Genomic DNA, 11626 nt, shown 5'->3' on the forward strand with positions numbered 1-11626 from the left:
ATGCCTTAAACCCGTTTCATCTTAACTTCCACTCCCTTAAAATTATCTTAATGCATTAACATGCTGAACGTTTGCCCACACTCGCTATTATAAGCCGCAATGAGTGGTTTCGAATTTCGCAATATAATATCTATAACTGATGAAATCTATAAAGAATAAGAGTCACACTATAAAGTCTCCTATGCTTGTGTTAAAATATTTAAACATTCATCAGCACACTTTCATAACAAGAAATGATATTTAATAAAAAAAGAGCAAAAACAACACTTGCTGACATTATAACAGAGAGGATAATCATGTACGTTTTCTACAAAAATGAGAGAGTTTTGATTGAATCAATCTCAGAACAGCGAACATTCTACTTCTCTTTAGTATATTAAGATTTAAGGAAATTAAACCAACATTTTCTGGTTTCACCTACACTTTTTGCATCCTAGGTCGGTAAACAACCAGTCCTAATTATGTACTGAACAACTATTTATATAATGTGGCATGGTTTCTTTTATGCATGATACAAACTTATATTTCGTGTTTAGGTGAAAAAGATTCTTATTTCTCCCTTATTTTCAGGTGAATATATAAAAAATTAAATATGTAAAGATAAGAAGAATATGAATGTCGTAAAAAACGAGTTAACGAGTTAAAAAAAAAACTTTTTTTGCAATTTTCGTTCCAACTGGCAATACTGTCAATACCGTTAATACTGGGAGCTTGTGATTATACATAATACGTACTTTGTCTACGTTTTCATCGCGTATAGACTCGTATTGATCGGTGCATACTTTCCATTCACTCTATCTAAATTGGTCTACCGTAAGAAGCCATAAACGCTGCTTAAATGAAAGATCTTAGGACGCTCGAGTGATTCGCAAACTAATGAAATAATGCCTAAATTGGCACACAAAACAATGGAAGTTTCCCGACTCTCAGTCTTCGATGTTTCTGTTATTGATCCCATAATATTCTTTATTATCTTTCTTTTTATGTTACGATTTCGGTTCCCATATATGACAAGTCCATGCTTAAATATGATGTAGTTAATTTACCGTTCTACGGTCTTTGCTTAATGTGATAAAACCAATGCATTCTCAATACATTATAGAAATTATACCAGTTCACATGCTGGGGAAGATACAGAGAAAACCATGCGGTGATGTTGGATGTGGAACACATTCAATCTGTCTTTTAAAACTTTTAATCACTTCTGTATTTCTTCTCCACATTGCGATACTTAAAACGCAGAAGTTACTGTTAATAGCAATGAAACAGCAACTTGCAGACGATGATTGCCCCGCGTCTGCTTTGGGCTTGTCGGTTTATTCTTCGTTAAGTGTGTTTCACTTCATGATTACAAAACGCTGTCCAAACACTTGGCAGCTTGGTCAGGTCAGTCATGTACCCTTCCGTATTTTGGCCATGTATTTCCCATTTAAAACCGGTGGTACAAACGGTCAAGCACTTAAGACGCAGGGCAATGCTTCATCTACTTGATTTCTTTACAGCTGACTAACTGACGTTAGGTCTGAATGTGACGTCAACTCATTTTCGGTACCTGGATGAGAATAAAGGATTACATTATCCCTTAACAACTATATACATCTCTAAAACCAAGAACAGTTGTAAGATAAAACTACTGTGAATGGCAGGTTGTCTTCTTCTGCATCCTTGTTTACTGCTGTCAGTGTCTTTCTTGCTTTTTTAAACATGTCTTGGCTTCTGGTAGAAATATATCTTCTAAGACCTCTAATATATGATCAGTTTATAAGCTTTCATTGTCACTACCACCGCCACCATACTGAAACTATATCTGAAAGCTAAGCAGACCCCAATGAACAAACGGTACATGACAAAGATTTTTTATGAATTAAGATATAATGTTCATATTGCTATCATGTGTGTTTAATGCCCCTGGCAGTTGTCCCAAAGTGATAATTAATCAACTGGAAAGAGTCTATAGCAGTCAGCATGAAGACTGAACGCTTGAGATCCCCGCCACTGTCTATCCATAGTATATTATAGAGTTATTGTATTGGATACAACTTGGCCATAATACCAACTGCTTCGTCAGAACAGGGAATTATATCCGATATAATTCCCTGGTCAGAACTAATATGTGCTGGAGGCAATTCAATAAGGTAGCGCCAAGTGAAATTTTGTTGAATTATGCTGGCAACCTTATAAGGACTTCTCCCTCAGCTTAAATGTTAAGAGCCATTGGTGTCGCCCGTCATAGGAAAAGCTTTACGTCAGTGTTTTCAGATTTTGCTTGATAGAAAAGAAGGTTATAAAATAGAAATGAAAGTTAAGGGTATACAATTTATACTCCTATACATGTAGTTGCGCTCTGGCATTTGAAAATACCAGTGTACGCTTTGCTTAATTATTTATTCATTTATTTTTTGGAGTACATTTTACAATAACTATGACCTAACAATATATTATGTAACTTAGGTAATAAAACTACTCCAACGTTAAAAAAAGATTTACGCAAACATTTCTTTCAAACATTATCTTCATTACAGTATACGTGTATGGTTATTTACCTTAGTTACTGAGGTGGTGTTTTCTTCACATTATTGTTTAGAATATTAATCTTCGTTTGATGCATATCGTATTATAATGGGAGACGTTCTCATTGTTTCAAGTCAGCTGGTTGATGTAGGGCCTAGTTCTAAACCTTCCCTATGCATTTTGTGAATGAGGCATTTCAGCAGAGAATATATTTCATTTTCAACTTCTTCGTTGGTTTTCTAAATCTTGCTCCCCTTTTCTTAATTTTGCAATGTTTTCATGTTGTATGCTCGTCTTGGCGCTGTCCTGTATGTTTCATATTCTTAATTTTTTAAAATTACTTATACGTACACAGATTGCTATTTTCCCTTTCAAATGCTTTGAAGAACAATAAATTATAGTGGCTGTCATATATATTTTCTTGATATCTGAAATAAAAATGTTTATTGCTGGGTGCCGATACTGACATTTGTTTCTGCATTTTTTTTCAGATGTTATATCTTCCTCATGAAGCAACACCCAGTCATTATTGAGTTCTTAGTAACAGCACAGCACATCACTTCCGGCTCCTGACTGGACCATCTTTACATTGAACTGAGACGTCGAATACATCACCACTGTTGTCAACCAATCATCAGTTACAAGTCAGTTACTCAATTGAAAACCTGTAATCCTTTCTTCTTGTCAGCTTCTCCGTTGATTAAAACACCTTCTTACCGCGTGATACACCAATTACCGATATCTGTTAAACTGACGACAGTTCCTGCAGAAAAAGCGACGAACGCCGAGGCAGCTTCTAAGGATTCAATGCAATAAAAAGGAAAGACCTAAATGCTACAACCGTGGATGACATTTTCAAAGTAATTTTGCGCAGGGGAAGTGGCAGCTTCTCTATTATATTTTTGGAACATTCATTTACGCATTGCTTCTGTAAAGGAAGGTCGCTCACTTCCACGACAACGAATTTACAAAGTCGGGGAATAGCGGACGAAAGACGAGGTTTTTGGTAGACAGCAGTTAGACTACAATCGGGACCGTATATGACGTTTTACGACAATGTATCTAAGAGACCCATACAATGATAGAAAACTTTGTAACAGACAGCAGTTACGGTACCTCCGCCTCTAGTCCGCCATCACTGGACATCCGTTATAAGATAACAGGAGAGAGGGGCACGTGTGGTAAAACTGTTTAGGAGGACTAACAGGGCACCTGCAGACTTGGGACATAAGATTTAAATACAAATAACACTGCAGCGGGTCATAAAAGGTCGATAAAATATGAGAAAATTATCATTGACTGTCACAGCGGACATTTTCAGCGGCTCTACAAGAAAAACGGCATTAGTTCATTCCTAATCAACCACGATATATATGACTCAACTGTTACATCTACCTGCTCCTGCGTCGTCTCAGACACCAAGACTTAAATTACGTCATAGATGTGACATAACTACGTCAACTTCTTTAACTTTATAACTTATTTATTCTTGCTCTCTGAACTTCGAACAGATGTTGACTGATGGCTATTTAAGAAACTAATCTATTGACTTTAAGGTAGGCAAAAAATTGTTTTCCCTTCATTATCACTTCTGGAAGTCGTGTATATAACAGTGATAATATGTAGGGTTCTGTGGATCACCGTATTTGGTATTTTTGTAGGGAAAGCATTGACGATTTCATTTGACGATTTCATAAACTCACATCAGAGGGAATTGAGGCCACTTTCATTAATGAACATTGGAGACTAAAACCAGCAATTGACTGGCAGATTTTAATAAAAGGTTTCCCATTTATTACTTCTTTAATGACATTCCTCACCATGTTGAACAATATCTTATAAAATGGACATCGGCAAGACGTCAGAGCCATCACCAGGATTTTGTTAACCAATGACATGCAGAGTTTACATAGATTAACATGGAAAAAGACCTGCAAGTGTACATTATTCAGTAATTGCTCAACACATAGCTCAGTGTACGTTTCTACCGTTACCTTCTGACTGAGAGACAGCAATAACTTCTCTAGCTCTGGGAATTTTACACTCGAAGCATGGCAAAACTGCACCATTTTCCTGGGACTGTTCAAAACACGGGTCACATTTCCCTCCAAAACAGCAGCGGTTCTTCCTGGCTGGGCGGGAACCACACCTCAGTACATGGCCACAAACCGGAACACATCGACGAGGCGTGCTACATGCCAGCAGTGGCCTTCATGGCCTTCATCATGGTGACGGGGGCCATAGGAAACACTGTGGTAGTCCTTGTATATGGCGCCAAAAAACATAAGTCCACGGCCAATTACTATATGTTTACCTTAGGTGTCCTTGACCTCATGGCGTGCCTCGTGCTTCACCCCTATCTCATCTATAAACAGTTCCAAGGCTTTTACCAGACGGACATCGTGCTGTGTAAGATATTTGAGTTCCTCTTGCACTCCTCAGTCACCACTCAAGGGTTCGTGCTCACATGCGTCTCCATAGACAGGTTCTACGCCGTGTGTCGACCGATGCAATTTGCTACCGCCATCAGACGGACGCGAATATTACTGTACGTCAGTATGGTGGTGGGCACGGTGGCCAGTCTCCCCATATTGGAGTTCTATGGCATCCACACCGTCTATTACCGTCTAGATGGTCATTTTGGCCACGTTCAGGTAGAGGCGTACATGTGTGACTTTAGTGACCGATATCACAATGACATCTCTACCACCATTTATAACTCCCTGGAGACCACCGTGTTTGTGGCGTGCTTTGGTCTTGCCTGCTTGATATACACCAAAATTGGAATGTTTCTGCGCCGGCATGAAAAGTTACAGAAGAGCAGCGTGCGGTCAGTAGAGGATCTTCAGCGCGTGACCGTGCGACGCAAGCATCAGTCGTCCAGCAGTTACAGCAGCGCTGACGTCGACTCTCCGTTTATCAATCTTAAGAGAACATCGTGGAAGCTTAACTCAACTTCCTCCAACTTCAAACCCCAAGTTAAGCGCCACGCTGCGTTGATGTCTAACGGCACTGTTACTCCCCCTCTCCCCTCATCACAGGAATTGGAGAACACGCGCCCGACCCCTGCAGGTTACGACACCTCCAATGGGAAAACTATCACGTGCGAAAACAATCCAAAACAAATCGAGGTAACTGCAGACTCCAATGGTTATAATACACAGGTTGTAAGAGGCAGAGCTTCGTTCACTTTCTTTCGTTTTCCCTCCATGTCTAAAAGGAGGCTGGTAAGCGGAAGGGATAAAAGACTCAACTCTAACAAAGTAGAGGACGATACATGTTCCATAGAAAGTTCAGATAATGTTTCAAAGAACAAACTCATAAAGAACCCAATTCCCGAAACACAAGAGAAACAGTTCGGGACTCGCACGCACACGATGAATGTGCCAGATAAAGGTTCAGAAAAGCCGAATCCAAATGACAAAGGAAGCGCCACGGAAATGGCTGACGAAAATCGTTTTGTGCCGGGTCGTATAAATAGTGCCCTAAAACGACTTTGTCATAATTCTAGAACATCCGTTCCCCAGATTTTGGATAGCAACGATAAACCTGAACACGTTTGTTACGGAGATTTTAAGTGTGAAACAAACGCGGACGTGAATTTTACCCTTCAAGATGACACACGTGACTTTGTGGATGAACAATACCGCGAGATCTCGCAAGAAAACGAGAGCGATCAGTCTTACAGAAATATGAGGCAAAGTAATGAATATAAGGCTCTGTTTCCAAAGGAAATGGCCGGGGTTTTAAACGACCAAGTGTTCATTGAAGAATGTCCTCACAATGCCCATGACGGCGACGTTAGTATTGAGGGCACCTTAAAGAAAAGAAACTCTGATTCTGTGCTTGTGAATGGTAGTATAAATAACCTCAGAAGAGAACAAACCTGTGCTTCAATTACTTCGAGCCGTGGCTGCTGTATTGTTGACAGAGACAAAATCAAGAGAAGAGAAAGTATAAAAACTGACCCTGACTTCACTTTTCTCCAGCCGTGTCCCTTAGATGACGCACAGAACGGGTTGAAAAGTCCCTGCAGTGAGCACAGGGCATCCCTAAACAGAACAAACTCCACAACAAAAATCCTCAAGATCAACAAAACTACCAACAAATCTCTTGGGCCAAGGGGCACGAAGCTTCTGTTCATCATCGCGCTCGTTTTCATCGTGTCTTGGCTGCCATTTTGGTTTTTGAGATTCGCACGCGTGATCAAAGAAGACTTCTTGTTAGAGGACTGGTGGCAGCGGATGATAGACCGTTTACTCAACCACCTGTTTTATATCAACAATGCGGTGAACCCAATACTTTATACTTTTATTCACTCGAAATTTAAGTACGACTGCAAGAGATTCGTCCGCAGAGTGCGTGCTCTGGGGGGATGCAGGAAACGGTGACGAGATGTATAGAACGGGGCCTTAATAATATACATACTTTTCCCCTTCGTTATTCCACATTCCCTTCCCCGTCATATTTACTTTAATTGATTGAATTCAACTGAGTTAAGGTTGTATCGCTTCACTTCAATTTTTCTTCTGTGATATGAAATGTTCTGAGGACGTGTATATTGTGCTTGCCGGAAAATGTTGAAATGACTAAACCTCAAACTTTGATCCAGAATGATTGAACTTGGTAAACGTGAATCAGATGGTGTTCAGTCATCACGAATGGAACATTGTAGAAAATTATCGTTAAAACATGTATATATAATGTCACATCGAGGAGAAGGAAATATAAATATAGCAATGAAATAAAAATAAAGAATTATTTAAGACAAAATCTGGTTGCACATTCCTTTATATATGAGCTTTTTTCAGATACATTCAGTAATTGCTCAAATTATAGTTAAAGTAAAACTTTTAAAGACATGTATAGATGACGAGATGTTAGAGCCAAGTACCAGTCGTTCTTGAAAGATATGGGATGATTCGTCTTTTTACATATTATTGGCAATGTTAACTTCAATTCTGAAATTCATTCCAAACGCTATACCTATCTATCCATCCATCTATCTATCTATCTATCTATCTATCTATTAATTTATTTATTGATGCCAAAGTCATGATAAATGTATATTCCGTCTTCCCCATTGCCTTCCAAGGAAAAACGGTTATTGAGATTTTCGGTTTATGTCAAACGAATGTTGAACATTAACTGTCGTTAGAACACAAGTCCCCACGTACGATCTTGAATATCGTTGACTTGACGTCTAATGATATTGTACAATTGTCCTGCCATGCTAAGAACATATAGAGATAATCAGTCAACGGGAAATACGCCCTGTATGTCTCAATACGTGTAAATCAGATTGGGATTTTTTTTTAATGTAACTATTTGCATTCCATTGTCACACTTGTCTTTTACATTTGCAACACAAAGACACCATGTTGATTGATGACTTTTTTATTTAGAGATATGTAAAAATAACCATTGAAATCGTCTTGTAAGACTGCAAAAAGAAAACATGGTGATACGCCGCTGGTGAAATGATCCTTAATGCATCCCTTAGCCAGACGTACCATCTGGAGATGCATTGAAGAGATTACTATATTTGAATGTTTGTTCACTTTCAGATATTTTTATTTTTGTCTCTAATGGCTTTTTAGTAAGTTCGTGTGTGAACCGTGTACAAGCGTGACTACGCCTCTGGCATCTTACCTTTACCCACTGTACACATACACCGCACACATACACCGCACACATATACCACACACATACACCGCACACATATACCACACACATACACCGCACACATATACCACACACATATACCACACACATGTACCACACACTTACACCACACACATGTACCACACACTTACATCACACACATATACCACACACTTACATCACACACATATACCACACACTTACATCACACACATATACCACACACTTACATCACACACATGTACCACACACTTACATCACACACATGTACCACACACATATACCACACACATATACCACACACTTACATCACACACATATACCACACACTTACATCACACACATATATACCACACACTTACATCACACACATGTACCACACACTTACATCACACACATATACCACACACATATACCACACACATATACCACACACTTACATCACACACATATACCACACACTTACATCACACACATATACCACACACTTACATCACACACATATACCACACACATATACCACACACTTACATCACACACATATACCACACACATATACCACACACTTACATCACACACATGTACCACACACTTACATCACACACATGTACCACACACATATACCACACACATATACCACACACTTACATCACACACATATACCACACACTTACATCACACACATATATACCACACACTTACATCACACACATGTACCACACACTTACATCACACACATATACCACACACTTACATCACACACATATACCACACACTTACATCACACACATATACCACACACTTACATCACACACACATATACCACACACTTACATCACACACATGTACCACACACTTACATCACACACATATACCACACACTTACATCACACACATATACCACACACTTACATCACACACATATACCACACACTTACATCACACACATGTACCACACACTTACATCACACACATGTACCACACACTTACATCACACACATATACCACACACTTACATCACACACATGTACCACACACTTACATCACACACATATACCACACACATATACCACACACTTACATCACACACATATACCACACACAACACACAATTAATGTTCTTCCACGGTGTTCCACGATGTTCCGCCTCATGGCAGGGTGCTGTAGCCGACAATACACACTAGAATTTTAGGACCGTTTACCTTTTTTGTCTTTTTCTGAAGATTGGTCCAAGACTGATTAAAGTTTCAAACTCAGATGAGTGATACAGTAATTAACCCACCTTGCTTCGATGGATTCGCTCGAGGTGGGTTCCACCAGTTTCAAAATTAAACCGGAAATAGCTATCGAGTTGTTTCATGATGTTGTTTAGTCAGTATCAGAGTTATTTAGTCAGTTTCTATTTTAAATTGCCTCAGAAATGAGCATGGCTGTGCTCCAACCCTGCAAACAATGAGACCAAAACCGTCACTTAATTAACTCTGTTCTTAGTCATAGCTATAAATAACTCTCTGGAACACGGTTTATGTGGAGAGATTGATGAGAAGATCAGCCCTGCGCCACCTGCGTCCCTCCTCATACTGGGATTGTGGCTTAATCCGTGTTAACCACAGGGTGACGGTGACTTGATTAACTAAGATGTTTGACAAATCAGACAAATGCCACAGAGGACTGCGAAAGTTTGTTGATTTCAGTGATTTACTGGTTGACCGAGGCCCATAGGGGCAGTGTATGTTTGGGGAGTGGGGGGGGGGGGGGGGGGGGGGGGGGGGGAGGAGGGGGGGGGGAGGAGGGGGGGGCTAAGGATGTTCTTTGGCTCCAATATGCTTACTGGCAATGTTTTTCTGTCTTCAGCAGTGTGTGTGTGTGTGTGTGTGTGTGTGTGTGTGTGTGTGTGCATGTCTGTGATTATTCGTTTGTGTGCACCTGATTTTGTTTGCTCGTGTCCGTGTGCGTTTTCGATGAAATACAGCATAATGGAAACGACTGAAAACATATGTTTAAGTGAAGAAAGATATATTCACCTTCCTTTACCTGTGGTAGGCGCATCCTGTGAAGTGACGGCGACATCGAAATGTTATCTTTATAACGTATTGCCTTCACACATAACTCGGAGCCTAATTAAGCAACCAAGATCTTGGAAAAAAATTAAAGCGTACAAGCAACAACAGAAATGTTTCCTTTTTAAAAACCTTTGGCTGACTTCAACCTGATATATGTTATATGGTGCCACTCAAATAGCTAGCTGGTTCCTATTTTCTTTATTCTCCAGGTGACGTCAACTAGTCTATCGTTGGTCTACGTTTGCTCTGATGTGAACATGCATTGACCAAGCGGACGATCCTTTTACTTCCTGAAACCAGTGATTCGTATCAAATAAGTTAAAATCGTTTTCGTGTCTTATTACGTGTGGAGATCTGGCTTCCGACGTATGACGGACAGAAAGGTTACTGAAAGCTGAACTCAAGTTGAAAGAATTAGATTTTTTCAGCAGAGGGATATACATGAGTTTCTACTTCACTGCTATTTTAAGTTTTTTCTTTTATTCCATCTTTTTATCTTTCTCTCTTTCTTTCTGTGGTAGTATACTCAAACCGTCTTTGGTAGTATACTCAAACCTTAAAAGTTTACAAATGAGAGGAAGAAATGGATGTTTTTTACTGATTTAGTAAATACGAAGACAGTTGTTGTATTAGGTCAAAATAATCAGGATTTAGTCTTGTTCTCTAGTCTTGTTAGCCTTGTTTAACTATAAATGTACAAAGGGAAAATTTGTGAGATCTGTCACCAGATCCCCTGACGCAGTAGTTATTGTTAAAAGATACATTAATAACTAAAAGAAAAAACTGAAAAAAAAAAAACGTGAATGAATGACCGGTAACAGTAAGATTGATTCGTAGAAATCACACGACGGTGCCTTAATTAAAGTGCTCGGCTTCCTGATAACAAAATAAAAGTACATGTGGGAATACATGTACCAGTAGGTTAAACGTGCACACTGCAGGCGTCTTCCCACTGGAGTTGGGCCGACCGATCTCAGTCTGACCTGTAGACTTACATGGTGTTGTTTACCTTGTCATAGGAGGTCACCTTTACTGCACAATACCTTCTCGCAGTACACTAGTACGGGTGGGACATCAGAGGGGCTGGATTGCCCGGCTGTGGTGAGGTAATCGTAATGCCACATGTTGATTACAATGGCAGCAGGTGGGACATCAGAAGGGTTGGATTGCCCGGCTGTGGTGAGGTAATCGTAATGGCACAAGTTGATTACAAAGGCAGCAGGTGGGACATCAAAAGGGTTGGATTGCCCGGCTTTGGTGAGGTAATCGTAATGGTAAAGGCTGATTACTCTAGCGGCGGGTGGGGTAACAGAAAGGTTGGATTGGCCGGGCTGTGTTGAGGTAATCGTAATGGCAAAGGCTGATTACGCTAGCGGCGGGTGGGGCAA

The 11626-nt window shown here is 39.9% G+C and overlaps 1 protein-coding gene across 1 annotated transcript; it reads left to right on the top strand.

Annotated features, from left to right (window-relative positions):
* Positions 1–2657: 2657 nt before the first annotated feature.
* LOC147761421 (uncharacterized) lies at positions 2658–7277 on the top strand. The gene has a single exon (XM_087014244.1). The coding sequence runs from the start codon at positions 4563–4565 to the stop codon at positions 6900–6902; it is 2340 nt and encodes a 779-aa protein (XP_086870370.1). The 5' UTR covers positions 2658–4562; the 3' UTR covers positions 6903–7277.
* Positions 7278–11626: the final 4349 nt, after the last annotated feature.

This window comes from Lingula anatina, chromosome 5 (genome assembly GCF_051362555.1).
Source record: "Lingula anatina isolate TDL-2025a chromosome 5, LinAna3.0, whole genome shotgun sequence".
In the NCBI taxonomy this organism is placed as follows: domain Eukaryota; kingdom Metazoa; phylum Brachiopoda; class Lingulata; order Lingulida; family Lingulidae; genus Lingula; species Lingula anatina.

Coding starts and splice junctions, on each gene's coding strand:
- LOC147761421 (XM_087014244.1), top strand. CDS start 4,563: ATGGCAAAACTGCACCATTTTCCTGGGACTGTTCAAAACACGGGTCAC.